The sequence below is a fragment of the Medicago sativa genome, chromosome 4, assembly GCF_051527215.1.
Source record: "Medicago sativa cultivar Bolivia chromosome 4, Bolivia_mono, whole genome shotgun sequence".
Classification (NCBI taxonomy): Eukaryota; Viridiplantae; Streptophyta; class Magnoliopsida; order Fabales; family Fabaceae; genus Medicago; species Medicago sativa.
The window spans coordinates 99,768,423-99,796,304 of NC_140752.1; the positions used below are offsets into that span (position 1 = coordinate 99,768,423).

General features: G+C 32.6%; 2 protein-coding genes and 1 long non-coding RNA gene across 10 annotated transcripts; 1 reads left to right on the forward strand and 2 right to left on the reverse strand.

Annotated features, from left to right (window-relative positions):
* Window positions 1–602: 602 nt before the first annotated feature.
* On the reverse strand, window positions 603–1,747 carry LOC146934638 (Plant invertase/pectin methylesterase inhibitor superfamily protein). The gene has a single exon (XM_085706547.1). It carries the CDS (start codon window positions 1,619–1,621, stop codon window positions 971–973), a length of 651 nt encoding a protein of 216 aa, XP_085562673.1. The 5' UTR covers window positions 1,622–1,747; the 3' UTR covers window positions 603–970.
* A 10,154-nt stretch (window positions 1,748–11,901) lies between these two features.
* Window positions 11,902–27,870, reverse strand: LOC146934639 (RNA-binding CRS1 / YhbY (CRM) domain protein). 8 transcript variants are annotated; one of them, XM_085706549.1, is made up of 6 exons: window positions 19,819–19,973; window positions 19,569–19,690; window positions 17,139–17,214; window positions 16,274–16,724; window positions 14,886–15,287; window positions 11,902–12,322 (listed from the first exon to the last, which is right to left on the reverse strand). In XM_085706549.1, exons 3-6 carry the CDS (start codon window positions 17,195–17,197, stop codon window positions 12,191–12,193), a joined length of 1,044 nt encoding a protein of 347 aa, XP_085562675.1. In that variant the 5' UTR covers window positions 17,198–17,214; window positions 19,569–19,690; window positions 19,819–19,973; the 3' UTR covers window positions 11,902–12,190. The 8 variants fall into 8 exon arrangements, 7 of the variants coding, with proteins under 7 accessions (XP_085562675.1, XP_085562676.1, XP_085562674.1 ...); XR_015007837.1 differs by lacking the exons at window positions 11,902–12,322; window positions 19,569–19,690 and adding exons at window positions 13,011–14,202; window positions 14,350–14,472; XM_085706552.1 differs by lacking the exon at window positions 11,902–12,322 and adding an exon at window positions 13,011–14,202.
* LOC146934640 (uncharacterized) lies at window positions 20,095–21,354 on the forward strand. The gene is made up of 3 exons (XR_015007838.1): window positions 20,095–20,432; window positions 20,808–20,871; window positions 20,985–21,354. It is a non-coding gene; the product is annotated as an uncharacterized LOC146934640 (long non-coding RNA).
* Window positions 27,871–27,882: the final 12 nt, after the last annotated feature.

Here is a 27,882-nt window from a genome sequence, read left to right on the forward strand (position 1 = left end):
CAAATGCCCAGTCACTGAGCTGTGTTTTTTAGGACCTCTCACTATCTATATTCTATATGAGGAAGTATTAATGGTAAGCTATAAAAATGAAGGATCATATCCCTTAAAAACAAATGAAGGATCATTAAGGAACATAGTAGAAAATACTTGAGATGATCGATAAGAATTCGTAATTGTTGGCAAATTGTAATCCTAATAAACCAATAATACTCCCTCTTTTTCTTTTTATAAAAACATGCAACAAAATCGTTGTTATTAAAAAAAATTATTTTTCATTTTAATTCCTCTAAATTTTAATTTTAATTTTATTTTATTTTTGGTTGTCGAAAAATTTACGCTGTCACTTACAGTGAGTTTTTCTATGTACGTTGTGTTTTAGATATGTGTTAATACGCAAATATTAACTATCAACATCCTTAAACAGACGAAATTACACCTCAAAAAACGGATACCAAACAGCTCTAAGGAATAAAATTCTCTTTGGTTAAGATGTGGTGGACAATGACATGCTTTCCAAAGCAGTTTAATTATCAAATTAAAGCAAAATTAAGAAGATAATCGTGCCATTGAAAATAAGTTTATAAGATCGTTTCAGACAAAGGTAACACTAAAGTGAATGTTTTATATATCGTTTTCCATCTACAGTTATGACCTTCAATTAAAACAACCAAAACAAATAAAAAAACTCTCTGAAACGCCTTTACCTTCAAACGATACATTATTCACACACAATTTTCAAACGATACTTCATTCATGCTCAGAAGTCTCGTGAAGAAGCCACGTGCGATTGTTTTTTCTTGCTACCAAGTAACAACAAAGCTATAACCAAAACCATAATAATAATTTACATTCATCATTCACATTTCACGTCTTCCTCGTTCACACACACACTACACTTTAATTAACTCAACAATAATTCTGAAAAGGAAAAATAATAATAATCAAATCAAACGGTCACAAATTGATCAATTCATGGCATTCCTTTTTGTGCGTAACCATTAACAAGTGCCAAAGCATTACTCGTGAACTTTTTCACCTTCGAGACACGATTCTGTACATCCGCTTTCACAGGACAATCTTCTACATCTTGAAATCCATCCGTACACGTTTCTTCATCAGTAAGTGCCGCACTCATCCACGTCTGCACGTTACTCATCTGAAACAGAAACGAATCTGCTCCGGCACCGGCGCCAGTTCCGACGGCTCCAATCTGTCGCATCTGTTTAAGCGAGCCACGGATTTCATCAACAGCATCGTCGAGATTTGAGAAACAGTCATGGAGAGCGAGTGCGGCGCGTGAACTACCGCTGTAATCTGCTTCGCGAGTGAGATTGGAGAGATAAGAGGCGGTTCGGTGGACTTTGGAGAAGCTTACGGCTATGGCGATGCGAGCGAGTTGGCCGGGATTCTGTTGAACTGCATTGGCGTAGCGAGAGAGGGAAGTGTAGCATATGTCAGGGTAGAGTGTTGCGTTGCAACTTGAACGGATGAATTCGGCGTCGTCGTTGGTGGTGGTTGGAGGTTCTGCTCCGGTGGCGGTTGTTGGACGGAGATTGGAGAATGTGGCGGCGAAGAAGATGATTGATAATAGGAGGAAACTGTGAGAGTGTTGGGTTGTCATTGTTGTTAACTGCGCTGTTTTTATTTTTTTTATTTTTTTTTTGTGCTGAGAGTTTGTTTCTTTGCGTTTGTGACTGTGTAGAGGGAGAACGAAATGGTGAGGGTTTTGTAGGCAATGATTTTTGCCAAATTACTTCATGGTCGCTTAGCTTTTGGTTTAATATCCACAATGCCATTATATCATTTTATATTTATTATATTATTGTTTTTTTACAATAACTTATACAGTATGTTTCTTTTCTTTTGTTTGTTAAATAATATACTTACTAGACCAAACACATCTTATGCATATATCAAGACCCTTATTAAAAAATGTCGGAATTGTTGGCTCATATGTGGTAATTGAGGATTAAACCTTAGTTCTTCCATACATGTGTGAATATTCGATGACTATTATTCGTCTAGCTAAAAATATATTTAGTTTAGCTTTGGTTTTTTAATTTTATTCAACGTGCAGCATAAAAGAACTATATCTAATAGAGTTTAATTGTGGTGTGTTAACAGTCCAAAACAGTTTTACACACACAATCAATCAAAACATTCTGAATTGCCACGTTTGACCCATATAAATTAAAATCATTAATTGATATGATGGATTTAGTGTAGTTTTGTCAAAATTGAAGTAGCTCTTTTAGTGTCAATCAAAACAGGTACTATAGTATAAAACTCTTAAAGAAGTTCATTCATGGTTTTTATATGGTATTAAATGTATATTGGGGATATTAGTGAAGAAATTGTTTGAGGTTTTTAAGCATGCTTTAAGGATGAATAACCATTTTGTGTGTGTTTAATAAACTTTGACAAAGAGGATATTCAACGAGTGTGTGATTAGAATTTCAATTTGTGGATTAGATCAAATTGTTGGATCAATGGGAATTCAAACACACTTATTTGCATAGAAAATATTGAAACTAGTTTGATATTTTTATTGCTCCCTCGGATCATTTTTAATTGTTGTTATTTGACGTTTTATACATGCAAAGACAACCAATAAATCATGTTTTTTTTAAACAATTATGTCTTTTTTTTAATAATCTTAATAATTTAATATCACACTTTCAAAACAACAAATATATTATATTATTTAATTGCAAATACTACAATTAAAAATAAACAAGGTGAGGGAATACTATTCTTTTGTATGGTTAGTTAATGTTTTTGACGAAAAACAGGTTCTTGTACACCACTTGTTAATGTTTGAAAGAAGTCTATAAATTCATTGTATTTTTTAAGGTTAGGATTGTAACGTACGATTAGTAAAAGAGACGTACTCCCTCCGGTCACTATTATAAGTAAAAAATCATTTTTTAGGTTCATTGAATAAATGATGTATGTAGTCTATATTTATGACCACATACATCACTCATTCAATGAACCTTAAAAGTAGTTTTTTGCTAATAATAGTGACCGGAGGGAGTATTAAAATAACTAGTACGGATAGATGCACGTGGATGGAAAGAAAGTAAGGGTCGAGTGTTTTATTTAATGTGTAACAATAGAAAGTTAGAAGTTCCAAGTTGTTTGGAAAAATGATAGTAGTATAATTGAGATAATTCATGAATCAATGCATAAAATTTTGGGTTAAGAATGGGGAAATATTTTGCATTTTGGTGATTTTGGTGATTTTAGTGTGTTTTAGATGAGAGAGAATGATAAATGAATGATTAAAATAAATTATTTTGATGAGAGAGAATTATTGGTTAAGAGAGATAGAGACAAAGTCACCAAACTTACCAAACTCAAAGTCACCGAAGTGTTATCCTAAGAATGGTATCTAATTCATTTGTGTTGTTATTGTTAATTTGATGTGAATAATTCTCCAAACAACTCACTTAAATGGTTGCGCTTAGTTTAACATGGTTGATTCTTCAACTCCCATGCTGACCCAATTTTATTGTTTAGGAAATCCTTCATAATGTAATTAAACTTCGTTAATTACATATAAGTGGCAGGATCTTCAATGTATTTCAATTTCATCTCCTAATGTTTTGGTAACTAATGCTTTGGTAATTTTTTCTTTTTTTTCAGAGGGCTTTGGTAATATGTTGTTGGCATGTAATAGGTTGATAGTCATGGATGAAGCTTCTTCTTCTTTTTTCTTTTGCAAAAATGTTGACCATTACTAGGAAGCCACCTAGAATTCCACTAAAATAATAGTTAAGATAGTGAAGACAAAGAAGGTAGATCAAGTAATATATTTTTTGTAAACATTAGATACTTTAAGTTCATTTTAAAATATATTCATATGTAGTTCACATTTACGTAATTAATTAAATGTAAGTCTATGTAGTAGTAGTAGTATAATTCTTTACTGAATTTACTTTTGAAAAACACATAAAGGATCATTATGTTTGGTTCCAAAAACGAAAGAAACAAAGTGGCAGGCATGTGTATATTACCCTTGGCGTGGGGACGCAACTTTTTTATTTATTAATAAAAAATGATAATAAAAGTGATAATTTAGACGACAATGAGTGGAAGCAACGAAAGTAGCAGAGAGAGACGTTCCTTTTTCCAATTAAATAATGATAATATTTTCTTTTTAAATAACACTTTTTGTCTAATTCACCAATATTTTTAGCTGAAATTTGTAATAAACAATGAAAAAAGACATCAAATTTGATTTTCTATCTTTGGCTTGAGGCATGCACAGTGTCCACTTTGATTTTGCGGCTAGTGCAGAATCGTAGTATGTCATTTTCTAGTCCGTGACAAAATCCCTCATTATAATTGGTGCACAAAACATATATAGTACATTCTTATAAAATTAAGATAACCCTTGTCCCTTGATCACTATTTAGTACTTGTGGTCTGAAATATATTTAATTGCGTTCACTCCACCAAAATAACTTTTGAGTGGTGTTGCTTAATTCTAACGTGGAAAAGAAATAAAATCGCAATGTACTCGTTTTGTAGTTGTGCTATTTTATATTGTTATTGTGATGGCCTCACTAGTCACTACAAACAAGAATGGGCAACAACCTAATGAATGGCCAACAACCTAATAAACAATGCTTAGATTCTTTTACGTCACACTATTTCAATTGATGGATAAAGATTAGACGATCCAGGTTTCAAATTTTATTTGAGTTAATTTGATCAAATTGAGATATAAATTGTTTGATCTTTATCCAAACAATCAAAAGTTAGTGGCCGTGAGATTGTGTCTTTCCCTTTTATTGTGTCTTTCCCTTTTAACGTGTGGAATGAACTCAAGTTTGCTTTGTTTTCGGGTCAAGTCTATGTTGCACAATGAAGATAAGTATATCACCATATATAAGGTTGTTTCCGTCATTGGATTAATAAGTCTCACCATTAAAATAAGGAGAATGATTAATATAAAGAAAAGTGGATTAACGAAAATTTCATGACCGTTCAAACCATACATGCATTTATTGTAGCTGACCCATGTTGACATGTTGGACCACTTTTTTATTTTTGTTACTGAAGCAATTTGCAACCGTGATACATTCGTTGGATATATTATCGTGATATATAGCAACTTTCTTAAAATAAAATAAATGAAATATGATGTGATTTATGAATTCAATAGTATAAAATAGATTTGTAATTTAAGCATGTTAGACAAAACCTTGGTTTCAATGTGAAAACATTGCACTATTTAACAAAGTTCAGATTGTTCATATGTCTTTAAGGACAATTTGATCAAGTTGCAATATACACCCTCCGGTCACTAATATAAGCAAAAATTTACTTTTTAGATACATTCAATTAATGATGTATGTGGCATATAATAAAGACCACATACATCATTAATTGAATGTATCTAAAAAGTAGATTTTTGCTTATATTAGTGACCGGAGGGTGTACACTGTGTTTGAACTTTGACTAACCTTCAACCTTATATAAGGTGTAACATTATTAGTGCTTCTCTTAGCATCATGCATTTGGGTCCACATTATACACATAACCATGCATGTGAGCGCTTTTTGGCAGGGTCGGTTGAGAAATTGGCTTGTTGGTTAGGAAATTGGAGGATAAACTGTGCACACAACACAAAGGCATAATATTGATGTTACTCACACTTACCCACTATTCCCCATGCGTGAAACTTTTGATTATACTTTTTCTAAAAGAAAGAATGTATTGCCTTACCTTCGATACAAATTATTCCTGGATTAATCATTGTGCTCCTTGTGGCTTGTGGGAGTTAACCGTCTCCACTATCAAAGTTCACAAGTAACTTCTCCTCTGGGCTAAACCTAAACCATTGTGATGTGAACATGACTATGACTAGCTACCGCATTGGGGGGAAAATTCAACTTTAAATTACTCTCCAATTGAAATGTTTTAATTGAATTTTCTTTATTTGTACTCCCTTCGGTCCTATTTATAAGAGAAAGTTTGGTCAACAAAAGTTAATGTATCTGGACTGACTTTTTAACTAGATACATCAACTTTTGTTGACCCAACTTTCTCTTATAAATAGGACCGGAGGGAGTAATTTATGTTGTTTGTTCGAGAGATGTCAGTTTATTGATAAGAGTTTGAGTTTTTAAGTTTGTCATCTGATAATCGATGTCACTCTTTGTTATCAATGTCAATTTATTAAAAAAAAAATCATCCTTAAACGTTGTTATGCCATTTTTACAAATTTGAATAAAAAAAATCATCCTTAAACGTTGTTAGGCCATTTTTAAAAATTTGAAAAGTTTTGTAATAAAAACATAAATATATGATTAGTGATACATACATTCTCTTTTTAACACTTACTCTTTTATTGGATAAAATCAATGTGAATTATACACTTTGAAAATGAAACGCGTAATATGGTAAAAGAAGTCTTGAATTTGAGAGGCCTTGAATTAGAGTTCTGCAAGAGTTTTTAGAGGGAGTTAAACACATATCCATTTATGGTGGCATTTAGGGTGGGTGAGGGAAAGATTTTCCCACCATAGGTCAGTTGATATTTTACCATTAGATTAAAGAGCAACATTGATCTTATTATAGTCTTTCCATACCATATCTATTCTCACTTTATCTTCAACCTCATTCACCATCATATTCATCCACCGGTCATCACTCATCACCAGTCCACCACCACCCCACCCTAGTCTGCACTTCACGTTCATTTAAAAAATCTTCTCCTTTTTTTTTTTACTTTCGCATTCACAAAAAAAAAATGTGATTCAAGTTCCCAACTTTAATATTATTCCTAATAATTCTTCCAAACCAAACAATTCATGAAGGAAAATCACAGGACAAGTCCACCCACTTATGTTTTCTCTATCGCCGTTAAATCGCTTATTAACATTGAATCATGTTTCTTCTCATGAATTCTTTCTCTTTCATAGTGCCTTGAACCTCCATTGAGACTGATTTTTTTAGATCTTGAAACTTTACACCCTAAATTTTAAGATCCGAAAATTATAATAAAAACTGAATCAGTAAAGGCATAGTAATGGGAGCATAATGATCATGATTCAAGTGGGAGCTGCTTTGGTTACTGGTGGTTGTAAGTGAATGGGTTGGAGGCATGGAGAAGAGAGAAGAAAGAAGAGTGGTGGAAAAGAGTGTAAAAAAATAATCTAGTGTTGACAGAGTATGATAAGAGTGTGTTTTTCATTTGATCTAAGGGTTAAATCTAACTTTCTCATGGTGGGAAAATCTTTCTCTTCCCCACCCTAAATGCCACCTCCATTTATACATATTTTATGAGTTCGAAGGTCTTTCTTATCTTCAACTGAAACATCATCCCTACACCTAAATTTCAATATCCAAAAAGAAACTACATATATTAAATTCTCCATATTTATAATCAATACAATGTAGTTTACACTAAAAGATTTAAATCACATTCTAAAATCACAAGAGCTCATAAAATTTACTCATCCAAACACACTCCAAGAATTTTAGAAATAAAAAATTGTGTGAGGCATCAAGTGGTCAAGCTTTAGATAAATGATGTATATCTTCTTTTCATGCATATCTAGGGGAACATGAAAGAAAAAGTGGTAGTTTGTAAATTATACTTAATAATTATATGATCCCCCACCATTCAAGCAACTATATATGCCCTAATTAAGTTAAGATATACAGGTTTCAAGGACATCTATAACTATAAGTATGTCCCATTTCTTCGAATAATTACAGAATTGTTGCATCTTTTTTTTTTTTGAAGGAAGAATTGTTGCATCTTCTTAATTCTTTGAAAATTCATCAAAAATACATCAAGTACTTCATTGAAACTAGCTAGTAAGGTCTAATACCGTGTTAGTTAAATCTTTAACTTTAACCTTGACTTTTAAGAGGTCAAACAACAAACAGGTACTCCCTCCGTTTCAAAATGAGTGTCGCTTTAGCCAAAAAAATTGTTTCAAAATTAATGTCACTTTCGGTTTTCAATGCAATAATAACTTTTTCTTTTCAATTGTACCCTTCAATTAATACTATGTTACACTACTTTCAAAGTATTATTTTTTCTTTAATGAAAAACAAACCAATAGTTGATTAGGATAATTTGGTAAAATTGCTATGACATTTGACTACTTTATTCCATTCCTTAATATGTGTGCAATTGGCTAAAGCGACACTCATTTTGAACGGATGGACTAGTTCAGAAGGAAAAAAGAACATTATTGTTTTGATTTGAAAAACAATCATCTCCTGCTGCATCTACCTGAATCCATTTGAAAAGAACATCTTTACCAAATAACGGACTCAACGGCGTAATTGTTGTCTCTTCTTTAAATCTAAAAAACTTAAAAAAGTAATATGACAAAAAAAAAATCCAAAAGTAAAGGAGAGGGTGCGACTTTGGAGAACTTTTCTTATTTATGCGTGTACTTATTTTTTTTTAGCACATTACTTACATTCCGGAAATAACACTTCTTTGGTATTCATTAATAGAGTTGAGTTTGATAGGGTCAAAGTTTAAATTTCTATCAATGGGGTTAAGTTCACAGAAGGAATTAAACTTTCACAAAACATCGAATCAAAGTTTAAATTTTAATTAAGAGATAGAATTCATATTTAACGTATGACGCGTTTCGAATATGATTGGTATTCTCGTTGAATTATAGTGGCATCCTATCATATCATATTATCATCGTTTAGTTTTAGTCATACACATATATAGGTGATAGTCTACTTGTTGACCATATTGTTAGTAAATGGGTGATCAATAGTTTAATATTCAATCATTTGCTTTTAGAGCAAGTCATGGTCACAACCCTAAATTAAGATTATTTGGCGCAAAAAAAAAAGAGATAAATGATTCAGTCATATCATTTTTTATCATTTAATACTTTTTCCGTTTTATTTTATTTATTTGTGTGTGCGTCTAAATGTTTTTGATTTAGGGAAAATTGCATTCACCTCCCTTGAGGTTTATGAAAATGACACCAACACCCCCTCTAGTTTTAAAACTTACACTTACCTCCCTCGAGCTCTCATGAAATATACAAACACATCCCTTACTTGTTAACACCGTTACTTTTCCGTTAATTTTCAAACACATTGATCCATCTTCCTCACTCGTCCTTCCTCATCATTGTTATTACCATGCTATCGCTCATGTCATGGCTCTCATCATCGTTCACATTGTTGATCTCGTCGTCCTTCACTTAAAAATATGCATTGAAGGACAAAGTTGTTTCTAACGAACAGTTGGAATTTGGAAACGCATACATGGTATGACTGTTCCAATGATAAAGACGCTATACTGTGCATGTGAAACCTATGATCCAGATGTAACAAATTTTCCATAGCAAGAACCAGACACCACAAAAGAAGATTACAAGGATAAATTGGGCTTTGGAATTCCCCAATTGCCATAACTAGCGATGGGAATTTGACAAAAAAAATTGCCACGTGAAAAGCCTCCAAAACAAAAAAGAAAAATATCAAAATTAGCTTTCATAGAAGAAGAAACATGAATAAGATCACTAGAGAGGGAGTAAGCTAAAACAACATTGAACCTCCGTTAAATATTAATGAAAAATTCTCTAAAGAAATTAACAGAAATTTAACAGTGTTAACAAAGAAGGGATGTGCTTGTCTATTATATGAAAGTTTAAGGGAGGTTAGTGTAAGTTTTAAAACTAGAGGGGGTGTGAGTGTTGTTTTAATAAACCTCGGGGGATGTGAGTGTAATTTTCCCTTTGATTTAAGATTGTGTATGCGTTTAAATATTTTTGATTTAAGGTTGTGACCAAATAAGATTTGCTATTTCTTTCAATGTAATATATTTCAATGTAATATATGATTAAGTTTCCTCTCCACAATCTCACGTCCTTTCAAAAAAGTATCCTCTCATATTTGAACTTTGGTTGTTAATTATGTCATTTCATCACACAACAAAACTTAAGGGTCACAATAACTCGTCTAAATCCTCTATCTAGTCTCAACTCTCAAAGTTTGTGGATAAATATTGATCTTTGGTTGAAAGTGACTGTAATATAAGGACACATATATAAATTTGCTTTAAAGTGACCGCATATAATTAAGGATCCAAGTCAACATTAAACTTGACTACACCCAATTCGATTAGTAGAGGCTGTGCTATATCATTATCTTCTCATAATAAGAAAGAGGAAAGACAAGGCAATGGTTTGGATATGTTGGGTATTTTGGACGTTACCTTGCCATGTAATTTCAAACATTTATTTTTAAGGAGTGTAATTTCAAAACGATTTTAATAGTTTAAGCAGGTTCAAAACTAGCTTTTAAGGCTTGATAGTTTACTTTTGCTATCTTTGTTAGTGCATTGTACCTTGTACGTAATAATAAAAAAAAAAATACATGATTAAGTTCTGTTATGGATAAAGAATGAAATAATAAGATGAAGTAAAATATTGTATCAACCAAACACTGTGAAGGGAAGGGACAAGTATGGAGAAACCTTTTCGTGTTGATCTCTAAGAAAAGGTTTGGTATGACTCGTCCTCATCTACACATGAACGTCATTATCAAAACAACAAGATCTTGGGTAGGCCAATTAAACTCCGTGAATGAGGGATAATTACAAAACCTCACTTTTAATCATTTTTTGGTTGAGTATGAATCCTTAAGAAGGTCTAGCTTTTTTCTTTGGGTCCAACTAGTGGGTCTAACTTTAATTAAAGCAATATCTTTCCATTTGAAAACAACTCTGTCCACCCCTATATTTTCGAACATGACAAAAACTAAAATTTTGTACGGAAGTATACATTCAGACGGCACAAAAAATTATATTTTTTATGATACGTATATCCGAAGTGATTTTGGAGGTGAGAAAAGTTACTCCCTCAAATCTCAATTGAAGCTATTTCCATTGAACCAACAAATGAGCGAGAGATATGGAAGACCCTTTTATGAGTTATGACAAGTCATTATAACCAATGTGAATTGAGAAGCTGCTATAATAATATGATTCCATGCACTTGCATGAGGACAATCAGATAGCCATAAGCATTGGATATATATCCTTATCATGAGAATGAATGGCCATACGGGTAATAACATTATTGATAGTTCAGTTCACCCATCCTAATCCTAAATGCAGTAGCAGTTTCTAAACAGGTTCTACTAGAAAGAAAGGATACAAAAAATCTGTTACAAAGTTATACTGAACTTTGTTTCGGCACAACCGAGTAACGGGTTTGAGCAATCCTTTTTCAATAATTGGCATTCTAAACTAATGACTGAGACCTTGCTATAGAATCTGTCTGATGCATGACACTCTGCCACATTATGTAACTGATGAAAATGTCCAGTAGTGGAACAGGAACTAGCTATTCTTTTGAAAAAATCAAACCAGATATTAGATAGCAAATTAAGCAACAATACATCATAATGACATTACATATATAGAAAGTCTCGTGAAAAATGAAAAGCAATATTTTTGAGATATCCTAAAAATAATAAAGTTGGCATTGCTTGCAAAATCTACCATGATATCCATACAAGTCAAACATAGAACTCGGTGATATATTTAAGGAAAATGAGAAAATGTCACCCACAGTGGTGGGACAAATATGCAGGAACATAACCGAGGAAATTTCAGTTATAAAAGCATAAGCTAAGTAACACCATCATTAACTTAAAAAGATATTTAGAATGTTGATTGTCTTCACAATACCTAGACACCGGAAATAAGGAATGGGAAACCCATTTCTTTGTAACATTATAACTTGTCAACTTTACATCTCCAGCAGGAGTTATGCTGCCGACCTAAAGCTTCAAGAAAGATGAAAAGGCCAAACAAAATCAATTTTCCAAGACTTATGTGTGACATTGTTGTCTGAAAATATAGTCAAGCTTCCTTAGTGCATGACAAAATAACTGCAACCTCGAGAGAACTCGTGTTTTCGAGCGAGTCTCACATGAAATTCACTCAATAATAGTTTGTGTTGGAAAGAATGTTCGGAAAGTACATGTTAAAAAGCATGTTGTTAGCATTTTTTTTCTACAAAACAACAACATAGTCTTATCCCACTAAATGGGGTCGGCTGACAAAACAACATAATGAATTTTCTTGCAAACATTTTTATTGCCAACTCAACCAACATTATTTGCAAAAGAAAAAAAATAAAATTGAGAATAACATATTAATGTACACTCTGACATCTTAAGTTGTGTCCTCTTTCCCTTTTTTAAACTTTGCAACATGCTCGTGATACTCTTCAAGCTCTTTCTCCAACCTTTCAATGAACTGGCTAGTATGCTCAAGGGACTGCTCATACCGATATTTCTCCAAGGCCTAGAGATTTAACAAGTTAAAAAACATAAGCTATATGCTAGAAGAACAAAATGCTTTCTCAACATAACATATTCCAGATAAACTTAGGCATAATCAGTAATTCAAAGTTAACTCGTCCACTCTACAAAAGCACTAGTGCTTTATTTATCTGAAAATAGTCACATGACTTACTAATACATGTTTATCTTTCTGAGGATTAGTCCCTCAAAAGAAAAAAAATCATAGCTTCTATTACTAATTTGCATGAGGCCTGTGAGAGGGTAGCAGTCCCTAACACTGCGATTAATTGCAATACACAGAGGCATAAATTTATTGCATTGTATAACTTCTGTAGTTAACCACATTCATCAAACGGTGAAGATTTAAAAAACATAAGAATTATGAAGAAAAAAAAGTTAATGAACATTATGATTATGAAATATTGATAATTAGTATTAGAATACAATAAATGATACAGATCATTCTCATCGGTGTAGTTTAAGCTCAACAAAAAACTATTATCACTGTAATAACTTGAAAGTATTTAACTGAATGGGTTAAATGATTGTATAATCTCAACCCTCTGATATTGCAATAATATATATGACACTAACAGGCACTCATGCTTGATAACTGCCAACTGTTAGATACTGGCTCAGATATGTATAAATACAAATGATAATTCTATGGTATTTGGGAGATTATTGCATAATAATAAGGAAATGCACGTGATGTATTATTATTGATATAAGAAAGTAACTGTAGAAAGGTAACCGACCTCTAGGAGTTAGAGAGCCTAGTCTCTCCCAAACCAACCCACATACAAAATACCCAATGTCCTCCCTTTTCCTCTGCATCTTTATTTATAATCCTAACTCACTATAGCAGTTACATAGAAGTTCTGCAGATAGCAGTTATTATGTAACAGTTACTAATTAATATAATAAATAAACAACTAATATTCTATAACTTATGCCCTTAGGAGTCCTATATCTAACAATACTCCCCTCCTAAAGATTCACCTTGTCCTCAAGGTGAAGGATAACATAAGTGTCCTCCAGGATCCCATAACTTGAAGTAGAGTGACAGATCAAGGTGTGGAGCATGAAAACATATGCCTGGATCATACACTCTGTTTTGAGTAGTATTTTTGGCCCAGAAAGAGAGTGAGGAAGCAGTAGGCCTTTTCTCCATCAAAAGACATTGGCCACCCTCCTCAAAATGGTTGTCGGAATTCCAACAGCAGAATCCTGAAATGACCGTGGAGAAAGGACCCGGCAAGGCAATGATGATAGGGCGAACACTAAGGTTCACAGCGAGGAACTCCCCCTTCATCTTTTCTGCATCCTGAACCTTGACTTCTTCTTCGACATCTTCATCGATAACCGTCATTTTCCCTTCTATATCTGAAATTTCTCGTGTCCTTCAAACACCCTTTCAATGGTTCTGCAATGGACCCTTCATTTCTTTTTCCTTCATTTTCTGACTGAATTTTTTCCTTGTCTTCTTCCAACTCAATCAGAACGTTTTTCCGTTGGTTAGTCCCTTGTTGAACATCAAATGAACCCTGAACCGTCAACGACTTCGATTGAATATCATGCTCCTCTTCTTCATCATGTATAGGCAAGACGTCTCGATATTCTGGTTTAAAACGCCACAAAAAGGCAGTGACGAATGATTGCCAACTTGCATGTGGATGACGGCGGTGCCACCAAAACCACCATTGATGAGCACATCCACGCAACGCAGTCACAACTTCTGCCAATCTCTCTGTCTCTGGTGTATTCTTTGCAGCAAAATATTTATCGAAGCAAAGTAACCACCAATATGCGTCTTCTTCGCCTTCAAACACTCGAAACTCCATTTCTGCCATAACATACCACGGTTCCAAGATCGATGCTCTGATACCAGTGTTAGATACTGGCTCAGATATGTATAAATACAAATGATAATTCTATGGTATTTGGGAGATTATTGCATAATAATAAGGAAATGCACGTGATGTATTATTATTGATATAAGAAAGTAACTGTAGAAAGGTAACCAACCTCTAGGAGTTAGAGAGCCTAGTCTCTCCCAAACCAACCCACATACAAAATACCCAATGTCCTCCCTTTTCCTCTGCATCTTTATTTATAATCCTAACTCACTATAGCAGTTACATAGAAGTTCTGCAGATAGCAGTTATTATGTAACAGTTACTAATTAATATAATAAATAAACAACTAATATTCTATAACTTATGCCCTTAGGAGTCCTATATCTAACACCAACCTCAAGCAGATAATTCTACACTTTTCGGACTCATTTGATTCAGATTAAAAAAAGAAATTTACACATCGTATGAAAAGTGATTCTTTTTAAAAATATTATATAAAGTAGAAACTAATTTGTGATTGCTTATAATTTAAAAAACACATTTTGATCATAATCTTTCATCTACTACACTATGACAATCACTCTTTTTCCTACTCTTCTCCTTCCTTACTTAAACTACATAATTTCACAAAAAATATTGTATTGTATTTATCATCATCATCAAATACGTTATGCTAATGAGTAGCTAATGCAAAGTCAAAATTACCTTTGCTTTTGATAATGTATCTGGAGGTGACATTACTTTTGGCTGTACATAGTTCTTCCCACGGTAAAAAATGATAATATTATTGGGTTTGATGTCAATCACAATGCCTTTGCTCAGTCGAGCAAGCTCTTCAGCATATTCATGAGCTTGACCCGGTTTGCAAGGCTTACATATAACCTTTACAGTCTCATGATTCTTCCAGTGAAGATGCATGTTTAGAACTACCCCACCAAACACTCCTCGTCTCCCAACTGGAACATAGTGTTTCTTTTTCTCTCCAGTGCGCTTCAGGTAATGCCTCTCCTCCTCAGTTAAAATTTCAGGATCAAATGTTTCTGCTGGGAGCTTCAGTACATCAAATTTCCTAAGTTTTTCGATCAACCATGTTTCCTTTCGCTTGGCCTGAAGATATATGAGTTAAAATTAAAATCCCAACTATTAAAGGAAAAATCAAGGGTAAAAGACATCAGGCCTAAATAATGTATGCGTGTGAATATACCATAACTAAGTTAAAACAGAAAGATATCTGATATCCAACTGAATATACTATTATATTATTTCTTTTTTTTTTTTTGGTAGTGTTACAATGTAACGAGGCAAAAAGAAAAAGAAAAAAGAGGGAAAGTTGACATTAAGTTCCAAGCTTATCTCTCAGGATGAGAGATTCCATGCCAGGCGGAGGGCAGTTCCATACTATTATATTATTTCTAAGCAAGGTTAACAGAACTAACTTCCATTCAAGCATCAAAGAATAAATGTTTTCATGAAAAATATAACTTCGCACATTATCAGAACAATACTCATACAATTATTACAGAACTAGAAAATGTAAGGTTGGGATGGGGGAATTAAGGAATGGACCGATAAGGAGGGAGAGGGTTCAATCCCGACCCTGATACTAACATTTGCTATTCATGAAAAAACTAGAGAATATACAATTACATGTGTGTGTTTGGTAGTGCAATGGGGAGAATTGATTTTGGTTAAAAGTGATTCCGATTCCGACTAAAAGTGAATTGTGTTTGGATACATTCATGTAAAAGCGAGTTGAACTATAAAATTATGTGTGAAAATCAACTCTAGAATCAAAAACTACAAATCCTAACTTCAAGCAGAATCAATTCTGGAGGCAAAATCAAAATCAATTCTACTGGACAACAACCAGACATGTCAGAACTCAGAATCAATTCTAGACCTCCAGAATCAATTTTGGTTCCTCTAGAAGTGGAACCAAACATATACAAAGTCGTACAAGAATACAAGCAAACGGGTAAAATTATCATAAAAGTAAATCATCGGTAACAACAACCAAGCAGCTGAAGCAGAGCACAAGCAATCGCTACAGGAAATAAAGCTTTGAACTTATTAGTATTACAAAGAAATCCAACCTTTTCAAGCTTATAGCGAATTCTAACTTCTGGATTAGGAGAATACATCTTTTGTTTTGCCTTCAAACGATAGAATCTGAGCTCATTTAGCTTGGCCTTTCTTGATTTTTTCTTTTTATTCTGGTTCTTATTCGCAGAACCAATATCATCAGGCTTGTATAGCGAGAACCGTACAACATCATTTTGGGTCTTCAGTTCAACTGACTCATTACTTGTGTATCTGGAAGGTAGCCAGTTTCCCCTATTACCATGGCTTCGAATGATATTTGATCTCTGCTGTGGAACAAGCGCTGATGGAGAACATGTAGGGGGCGCTCTTGAACCATGTCTCGGTGTCCTGTAAGTTCTTGGATGTATTGACTTGTATGGAGTAAAAGATCGAAAAGCTGTGCTGGGGGATGATGCAACGGTTGGAACTTCTTCAACTAAGCATAGCCAGAATAAGCTATATCTGCATTGCGAGAATATAAATTGTATTCAGGAGTCAGGACCACTATCAAAGGAGCCTGAGGTTATATCTTATACAACCATTAATATTTTTTTTTTTTTTTTTTTTTGAGAAAATGCGATCTACACTATATAACCACATTTAACTTTTGGATTACATTTTGCAGAAATAAGTTGAGAAGATATGAATCCAAATAAGTAGTAGCCCAAAAGATATATAGCCCAAATAAACTCATGAAAACAAAATATGCTTTCGCCCATTTCCACTCAACTGGGAAGTAAGAAGGTAGACAATAAAAAGATAAAGCCAATATGGCAATCATTACTGAACAAATGAACAAATACAAATAGAGAAAGAAAGAAATATGAATCCGATAAAAGAAATGTTTTTTTTTTTTTTCAAGTGAGGAAAGTATACCTATTGAATGTGAAGGAAAACCCATGTTTTGCTCCTCGGACTGAAGCTGCAGAAAACATAAAAGTCCAGAATCCAGCTGGAAATCATAAAAGATAAGGGTAAGGAGAAAAAGATAGGAAATGGGGTGAATTATGAAGTGTGGAAGTCTCCCTGAGGGCTCGGTGGTGAGTGAACTGTGAAGAATTAAACAAAAATAGCCGATGGCATGGCTCAAAGTTTCATTTGGTATGGAAAAACTGTAGTAAGAAAATAAATTAATAAGAGGAAATGAAATTTGCACCCAGAAAACAAAGTGGAGCTATGGAAATTCTTTACAGCCCTTATAAAACCATAAATCCATTACCCTTGACTAGGATGCTTGTGGATAGGATATCCACATAACCAATCCATATAGAAACCATTTATTATAACTGGAATTTGAAACCAATTTACATGACTGGTTTTGACTTCGCAAAACCAGTTATATCCTTAACTAGTTTTATAACCAGTGTTAGGGCTCTAAACCGGTTTTACATTTTTTAAAACTGGTTTTGATTTGCAAAACCTAATTTTAAACTTTAAATACCAGTTTTAGCCTTCAATTTTTAAAAATAATTTCGGCATTTGAAAACCAAAATTCAATATGAAGGGGTGCAATATTGATCCATTTGACGTTGAATAAATTTCCTTGAAACAATTAAATTTACATCGGCCACAATATGCTCAATCAGAAGTTTCATGTTTTAAGACTTTGGGTGTGTTATTTTTTTCAATAAAGGATTTGTGTTGATTTAAAAAGCCATGCATTAAAATTACAGCTTCAGCCTAATCATTTAATTGGTTTTCAAAACATTAAGCTAAAAACAAAAGAACTAATGCTATCCTTCTGTAAGAATGTGGCCTAAAAAATATAATGCTCTAAGAATATATTTATATAAAAATGATTTTTAACAATGAATTTAAGGCTAAAATCAATTGTAGAAGCCAAAAACTACAAATTTTTCCTTCATCCAAACATAATAAAATCAATTTTATAAGTTCTATAATTTTGACTCCCAAAATTGAAACCAAACATATGCTTATTCATACTAACTTATACAATATAAACTAACCATTATATAAGATAGCATTTTTCGTGATGTCAAAGAAAGACAGTGTATTATTAGATTCAATTGGATTCTATATTTGTAAGATTAATTAGACCGCCATAACTTCTCATCAAACAAAAAGCTGTGACTGCAGGTCCCCTGTCTCACTCATATGTTCATGCCATGCGTTTTTATATTAGGCTTTATAAATAATAGATTAAAAAAAAGGTTGTTCGAACATCATAATTGAATTGAAAAGGGAAATGTTTTTGCATGGGAAATATTATCAGGAAGGAAGATATCAATCATAGACATCCAAATCAATACAAAATAGTGGAATCCAATTGATAAGATTAGACGTGAACCCTCCAAATCATGTCATTCCATTATATGGTTGAAGAAAATATCCCTGAAATTCGATAATGATGATGACCCTAAGAGTAAATTGTTTATGTTTGCAGTTTTCCATCCTAGTTGTGCATGTATATCAATAGTAACTTGCAAGTGAATTTCACTGCATGTTATATGTCCAGAAGTTTGAGTATACGTCTGATCAATCCCAACTATGCCCGAGTATTGTAAAGGTAGCAAGTTTTCCGGCTAACTCAGGTCCATATTCATATTGTTAGAAAATAAACAAACTGTATTCTATGAGTGTTGTAGCGATGGCGACTGCTAAACAAAAGGAACTAATAATTCGAATATCCATCATCCATGGGGAACGTATGGCCTCCATCCCCTTCTCCTTAGATAAATAACAATAGGATAAATTACATTTTCAATCGCTCAAGTTAGAGCGTCTTCAATGGTGCAACCCAAATGTATCTCTTAGTGGAGTCTACATTGCCACATCATCTTAAAGAACGGTTGAACTGAATCCTATGATAATAATGATCATAGCAACTGAATCCTATTAAATGAAAAAAGCTAGACGGGACGGACCTACATTTGGCATAATTAGTTGAGTACTAATAGCTAAGTCATCAACTGGCTCCTAAATATAACCCAAACTTTAGATAAACTGTCAGATACTATTTAAGAAACCAAAATAAATAACTTTTCTACCAATTACTATTGAAAAATTATTTAACAACCTAACAATGTAGTACATCATGCTTCATCAAAGAAGAAATAGCCATAGATGATATAGAAAACCAGTCTCAAATTAAGTATGTGTATATGTAACTAGTTTAATTTGGCTGCTGTAACAAAGTGATAAGGTGTAATTGGAACAGCAAGATGCTTAGAAATCAGTATCACAAAATTTCAAGAATAATTCTTAGCCCTAAAAAAACTCTAGTGATAAGGTGTAATTGTTCTTTAAAGAGTGCTATTATCAAGGTTTCAAAAAAAGGACCGGTACCGGGATTGCGGCCGTTACAAAGCGGTATCAGCAGCCACCGTGACCGTTTTTGGACCTTTTCACGCCGAAAACAAAGATCACAGGAAAATCGCCGTTGCGGCCGTTACGGACTCCGTTACAGACTTGAAAATTCAGAAATTTGAACAGGAGAAAAGGAATCGAATCTCATATTAAAAAAAAGCACAAGAATACAAGAACAGGTGAAGAAGCAATCTGAATCTTATCTTTTTTACACAAATCAATTACTTACTTCTATTCCTGCTTGCGATTTGCGATTCTGGTGTTGCCGTTTCTTGCTTCAATATCTTTGTTCAGGTTTGCGATTTTGTTCCTGCTGCTTGCCGTTTGCGATTTGCGATTTTGTTGTGTTTTTTTTCTTTTTTTTTTTGGGTGAATAACACACGTAGGCGCAGCTTTACTCTTCATTCAAATATAATAAATTAATAATAATAATAAGGAAAATGATATTTGGTACGGAAGTTTTGTGTAAGAAAATTCACGGACGCGTGCAAAAGGGGTTTTTAAACGCGCTGCAGTTTCATGTCAAGAGGAAACAAGACAAAATTAAATGAATAATAAAATCCTTTAATGGAAATGAAACCACAGTTCACCAAACACAAAAAAGACCCACTTCACCACTCCCGCCCCAATTATCTCCTCTTTCCCGCGAATCGAATACTCTGATTAGAGCTCAATCCCGTTTGTTGTGAAATTGCGGCGTGGTCGTTTTCTCGTTTTCACACTCCAGCCTCTGTGAATCGGGTCTCATATTCATCCTCACATAACTCTGTTTCTGCTTACAATCACAGCTTCCATTGATTCATAGCACTAAAGCATAGTATTCAGTTTTAATTTTACTCACAAGTAAGTATTTTGTGTATTTGTTGTTTTTATATATCATTAGTAGAAAATTTGTGTCGATTGATTGATGTTCCATTTACTTACCTGTGTTAGTCAATTAATATAGGTTTTTATTTTATTTTTATTTTTTTGCATTATTGCAAGAAGGATTTGAGTCTTGTGATGAATTGGAAACTAATGATTGTTTAGAAGTAAATGATACATATGAAGAAGAAACACCGTGTGTGCTGGGATGTCATTTGGATCTGAAAAAGAAATTATCGAGTATTACAGGAATTATGCTCAACTGATTAATATCATGAACAGAATTCGGTGTGTTTTATTTTCATTTAAACTTTTATGTCGTGAACATAACTGTTAAGTATATATTCTTTGTAGGCTCCTTATTATTCTCAGGTCATAAATCATAATGCTTCTTAGTTCTTATTCTGACCTGTTACAGGTATTGTTTTGAAGTTTTTTTATTGTTTGGAAATACAATCTGTTGGTTTTTTTTGTGGGGGAATACAATCAGATTTTAATACAAAAAATACCAATCTCTGTCTCTTTTTGTAGGAACAACACCATATGAAAGATCAGCACAATCATCATATACATAGAAGTTGAATGATCAGCACAGTCATGGCATGAGGGTCTGCAGGGTTGCTGTTGTGTTGTTTAAGGATTGCTGTTCTGCAAGATTACAGTCATGGCACAATAATCATATACCATTGATGTTTGGTTTTGTTTTCCCTGTTTCGGCCTTTGGTGGCCTTATGGTGTTTATTTTCATCAGTGTGTGGAGGCTTGTTTGTTTGGATATGTTTGCAGTATATTTGAAAGTGACATTCAATTTTAGACAATTTTTTGTGTGCAAATGTGACACTCTAATCTATACCCGTAACAAATATGTTAAACATGAATTAGATGGAGTAATTTTAGACAATTCTGTGTGCCAAACAAATTGAAACAATAAACTACCATAGTATGTTAAAGTTGGGTGGTGTTAACAAGAAACTGACGCAAAGCTATATATATTCTTCTCATGTTTCACATTTGTGTACCATACACATTATTGTTTGGATCATATCTTATCATATCAATATACCAAACCTATTCAAGTCACTTTTAGTGCCATGTCATGGTTACTGATGTGAGTTTGTAAAATATATTTAGAGAAGTAATAACTTGTAATAACATTGCTCTTTGAAACACTGTAACAACATGTTATTGATGCCGAAAGAAATATTAAGATTTTTTTTTTTTGAATCGGCAAATATTATTCTCGACGAGTTAGTGTAAGACACACTAAAACACTCGCGGCAATGGAAAGAAAACACAAAGGTGCCTTATAAAAGAAACACCTCAAAACAAACTCCCTAACCACTGTTAATAACAGAACAGAAGGCCTAAGGCACCAATCCAAAAACATAAACCAAATAAAAACCTCCCAAAAACAAGGATAATGAGGCCTACATATACAATAGAGCAGGCAACCAAGGGAAACTGCTAACACACGTATACACACACCTCACTATCAGCCATAGCCTTTCAAACCAAACTGCCAAACAAACATCAACTGACAGAACCAAAACAGCAGCAACAGGAAAAACAGCTGAGGCAAAACTCCCACTATCCCCCGCGCCTAACAGGTTGGAGCAAACCTGGCAACCATATTACTTAAGAGTATTAAAACTTTGAAACACTGTAATAACATGTTATTGATGCCGAAAGAAATATTACTTAAGAATATTAAAACTTGAAGTACACAAATTGATGTTCCTACACTTTTCATTCATTGACATGTATAACATAGACAAGAGTAATATTACATAACATTGATGGTCTTAACACAGACTTCCTAAAAGGCAAATGCTCACTATTACATAACATGGATGGTCTTAACACGGACTTCATAACATGGACACATTTTCAGTCTTTGTATTTGTCGTAATGACCGCACCGTCATGGTTTCTAACGATCAGACCCCAACATGTGTGCCCGTCTTCAAAGCATCCCGCATCAATATTAACCTTCAAAACAACCAAAGTCGTCTACAAGTTGCATTGAACTCTTCAGCAAAGGAAGAAACATCATGCACAATACTAACAACATCAAATTGGCCTTTGTTGAAGCTTCTAAATCCTAAGCCAAGCCGCCTTTGTTTTACCTCTTCCCAATCTGTCCTAGCTCATCCAACAGGAACAACATTTTAGTTTCAATCAGCAAATTTATTACCTCTTCCATCTGCATAAGATGTAACAAAGGAAGTACTCTCAATACATAAAAGACTCTCAATCCATCTCTCCTACAATAGGTCTTCTAGAACCTAGGAAAAAATCATAGCAAAAATAATATGCCATAAAAAGACCCAAAATTTCATTCTGTAGCAACAAATGGGCCAATTCGGAGAATCAAGTACATTCCAGCATCCTGAACAATCTTTGCAAACTGGACCAGATCGATCCGTCCTCCAAAGTAGTACTACAAAGTTCACAATTTGAAGTGAAATTATAAGATTTCATATAGAACTAGAAGTATGTTAAACAAACTAACACAAGTTTAGGATTTACCATCAATAATTACATCTCCCATATCAAACTGAAAAGAAAGAAAGGGGAAGATGGAAAGAAGGAGATTTTCCAATTTTAAAAATTAACATGTAAATTTGTTGTAAAAAATGACTTACCCTAAAGAAAAGAGAACACGAACATGAAGCTATAGTTCCGGCGCGGTGGCTGATTGATTCTAAACGGTGCTGCGGAAGGAAGAGAAACAGTGGTTTGAAGATAAGCTGCGAAGAAAGAGAAACTGAAGCGATTTTTTTTTTCTAATTTAAAAAAATTGAAGAAACTGTAGCGCGTGAAAAATGAGCTTTTACACACGCCCGTGAAAATTCGTATGCCAGCGTCCGTACTGTATAGCAATTCTCTAATAATAATTAATAATTACTTTTAGATGGTTTATTTGTTTATTCATATATTTATTTATTAAACTCAAACAAAAAAAGTGTGCATTCATCTCTTATTTATGGCTTAAATATGCAATTCGTCCCTGTAATTTTGTCGCGTTTTGATTTTCGTCTTTGTAAAAAATATATTTAAAAAAATCCCTTCAAAAAAAAATTGTTTTAAAAAGGTCTCTGACCCCGCTTCAATTATGATTTGGCATGGTTTTGGCCACGTGGCAGTTGCTGACTGTGCAACTTTTGCCACGTGGCATGCCACATATTTTGTTCTTAGATTTGTACCACAAAGTTCATTTATGTCCTTTTGCTTATTTGCTTTGGTAAGGACGTTTTCAACTTCACTTGTAATCTTAGAATGTTCTTCTCTTTAACAAGAACATTCTCATTAAACATTTCTCACAAAACACACTAGTAGATAACAAAATAATAATTGTAATATTTTTGTTATCTTTTAAAATATCAAATGAGGATGTTTTCTTCATTTTGTATGACCAAAATGATATTTGTAGGAACATGATAAACCTTTCTCAAAGTCAAAATTCCTTTGATTGATTTATGTTCTCCAAATCATATCTTGAATAGTGATAGAGGATTCTTGGACCATCATAAGTATTTTATGATAGAATCTCAAAGCATATGATCATGAATTTTCTTCTTTGATCATTCTCCGATCAATATCATAAATGAATGACTTAATAAATAATTCATTCATGAATTGATTTCTCTTTAAAGCTGATTCTAATCATTTTGATGAAATGATGAGAATAATTTCTAATGTAATATGCATCCTCATCATGAGAATATTCTTTCATCGGAGTTGATAATGTTCTCTTCTATATGGGATGACAATACATTCTCGGTTAATTAACCTTTAATTATTTTGTTGATGATGCAATTTATCTCATAGTTCATGTTGGTGATTGCACACAATGTTTCTTTCCATTGAGTATCTTTGAGATGTTTTAGTTTAGGCATGCATGTAAACATGAAGGTACATTCAATCATTCTTTTTAATGAAACTTTTGTACCTTTTGCTTAAACTCTTTTTAGAAGCTATTTGAAGATAATTCCTTTCAAATTTTAATCATTTATTCCTCGAATCTTTAAGGCTTTGATGAAAACCATGTGGTGACGAGGATGTGTCAATTGATCATAAAATTTATCTTCTTGTTAAATCTTCAATCAACACTTATTTGATTCAAACAATATTCTTTTTATATTTTCTTTGAGCTTGTGATAGTACTGTTTTGGTATTCTTCCAATGAGTATATATATATATATATATATATATATATATATATATATATATATATATATATATATATATATATATATATATATATATATATATATATATATATATATGCACTTGTAAGAGACTTCTTTCTTGTCAACTTTTGTGAAAAGACTTAAGTGCAGACATCAGTAGATCACCATTCATAAAACTTAGTGTTTATTCCATAAGGTTTGTTATCATTAAAACATTCATAAAAAAGATTTTTGTTTCAACAATCTCCCCCTTTTTGATGATGACAAACCTTTTGAATAAGTCTTAAGTTTTATAGATGTGTACAATATAAAATGTAAGAATGTTCATAGATATGAAATTAAGCTCCCCCTAAACACGTACAAGAGTTTAATTCTTATCATTCTAATTAAACTCCCCCTAAACATATGCAAGATGTTAATTCTTTACATTATTCATTTTGATCAAATCCATCTTGGATTTTTCTCCCCATCCTATGTTACTCTCTCATCACATATATCTCTCCCCCTTTTGGCATCTATCAAAAAATATTGAGTATGATATATAAAAAAATTGAAGTACAAATGTGGGAAGAAACAACAAAAATATATTGCACATAAGAATCATGTTTTCTTGCGAAGTCATATTTTCTTATCAAACATAATCAAGCATGTATCATGATTAATATGCATTTCAGTTTATCATTTGAATAATGACAATTATGATCAATTGATCATTTTCAATAATTTTTTAAAACGAGAGAAAATAATTCATTAGTGGAAGCGATGAAATCAGAGTCATTTGACACAATGTCAAAAATATTTCTCTCTTCAAAGATTTTCATGTTGAAGATTTTTCTAAATATTTTCAATAGGTAAACATCTTTAAATGAATATGCAATATGATTTTCTCATCATAATAGAAATCAACTACATGTATTTAGAATTTGGAAAACACGCATGTTCATAATCAAGTATGTGTTTAAACTTATCTGTATGTGTGCTTGTGTGAGTTCTCTTAGGTATTTATCTTTCAAGTTTTCATGCTTAAAAGAGATTCTAAACACATAAGATGAGTTTGAAGAGAAGTATTCATGCAACATATTTATGCACAAACATATACTAGTATGTCATTGATGTTTATATCTCTATTCTTGTCTCCAAATTTTGCAAGTGCAACAAGGTAGACATTCAACAATGATTAAACAAAATATTCATGCCAAGTTTGAATTTATTGTTAATTTATTAACAATTTACACAATTATTCTCTTGTTAAATATGATTTTTATTTTATTTTATTTAGTTGAAATCCTATCAACAATAAAACTCAATTAAAATATTCATATTGAAATACATTGAATATGATTTTTAGATAAGTCATCAAAAATCAATTCATGAAAATACATATGTAAGAATAACATATGACATATAATGTATTATCAAATTCATGATATTTTGACATTTTTCTTGTTATAAATCTCACGTCTATCATCCATTATGATTAAGAGACTAACTCATGGAGTTTTAGCGTATTAATGATCATGCATGCGTTTTCTATAAAAGATATAGAAAGACATTTACATAACAAGATATTGATTAATAATGCAATCAGTATACATTTAAAGTTTTGCCTAAAAAATATGAACTTACACAAGTGTTAATTCATTAGGCTTATGCATGCAAATTTTAATTGATCTTTGTGATGAAAACATTCTCAACATCATAAAAAGTTCAAGAACAAATGATGTGTTTCTTTTGAAAATCTTTCAAAGATGAATCCTAAATTAGGATCCATTTAAAAACATGTTTGGAGAATGAAATTTTCATAATACATATTAACATATTTGCAAAAACCATTTTCAAAATATATCACTTAAGAATCAGGAAATGAATATGTTAATGAGTAAACTAGAACAAAATTTATGAACATCATCAAATTTTATACGGTTATGAAATTTTATAATTAAGGTATTTCTATGATCCAATTCCAAGGCAAATCATGATATGTCATCTTAGGAACAAAGTTTAGATGAACTATTAAAAGTAAGAATGATTCAAGTTGCATTTTACAACAAGAACTTATTTAGAAATGCATTTTAAGAATATTATAATGATTTCATTAAGAATGCAGATAGATGAATTTTGTCGAAATGACGTTGAATCATTTATCATTCATAAAGATATCTTAGAAGGAATAAATGTAAAATTAGGGAATATTATTCAGAAATTTCACTTTATACAACATTAGCTCCCTTTTGAATTTAGAACACACTAATTCATATTAAATGCATTCTTAAACATGTCTTCTTAAAACTTAAACATAATTCAACAATTTTAATCATCAAATCTGATTTATAAAATAGTTTATGAATATTATATCTCCATGAAAGGAGCATGAACCAATAATGAAAGAATAGTTACATTTTAGGCTAAGAATTAAATATCATAAAAATTGATGCAAACAATTAAGGTTTAAAGTCATATATTTTTGGAATTGATTTTATCATGCATTTCTTAGTGCATCAAATTATTTATAACAAAACATTGCATATCAATTTTCAAACAATACAAAGTTTATAAATGAGTGTTATAATTATGGAAAATGTATTAATCTAAGTTATTATGCATTATTATATGATAATATAAATAGTTTTAATAAGTTTTGTGAGACATTTTGATTAATTCACACCGCAAAGACAGTTATTTGTATCGCAGCGTCCGTTACAGCCGAAATCGCGACAACCTTAACGCGACCGCGATCGCAACCGCGACCGTTATTTAAAACCTTGGCTATTATTATATGTTGTTCAAACAAGACCGAAATTGCGAATGCGGAAAATCCCTAATCATGAATAAATAAATAAATAAATAAATAAAAGAGACAAAAGAAAGGAAATCCTTGATAGAAAGTAACATACATTGGAATCACTAGTGGTGACGGTCGAGGCGGTGTGGGGCGGAGAGCAGGCGGCGAGATGGACTTCTATGGTTCAGGTTATGGAGAACAAAAATTTCTTCATCAGCGTCTTATTAAAAGGAGAACATATTGATTTTGAGTCAGGACAAGGGTGCAGATTATGCCTTTTATATGGTTCAGAAAATAGTCATTTCTCTTCTTCAGTGTGTGAAGGTCGACAGCGGCGGAAGGGACGACAGAGGTGTTGAAGCCTAAGGGGCGATGGTGCCTGCTGACGGTGGCGGCGCAGCAAGATGACGGCGGGTTGCAGGGTAGCAGCAATGGGTCCGATGGAACGGTTTTTT

Excerpts from the sequence above, each read along its gene's own strand:
- LOC146934638 (XM_085706547.1), bottom strand. The coding sequence starts at position 1,621 with ATGACAACCCAACACTCTCACAGTTTCCTCCTATTATCAATCATCTTC.
- LOC146934639 (XM_085706550.1), bottom strand. The coding sequence starts at position 17,197 with ATGTTTTCTGCAGCTTCAGTCCGAGGAGCAAAACATGGGTTTTCCTTC. Across the intron at positions 16,725-17,138 it reads TTTTCCTTCACATTCAATAG|ATATAGCTTATTCTGGCTAT; the intron begins GTATACTTTCCT and ends CTCGCAATGCAG. Across the intron at positions 15,288-16,273 it reads TTCGCTATAAGCTTGAAAAG|GCCAAGCGAAAGGAAACATG; the intron begins GTTGGATTTCTT and ends ATATATCTTCAG.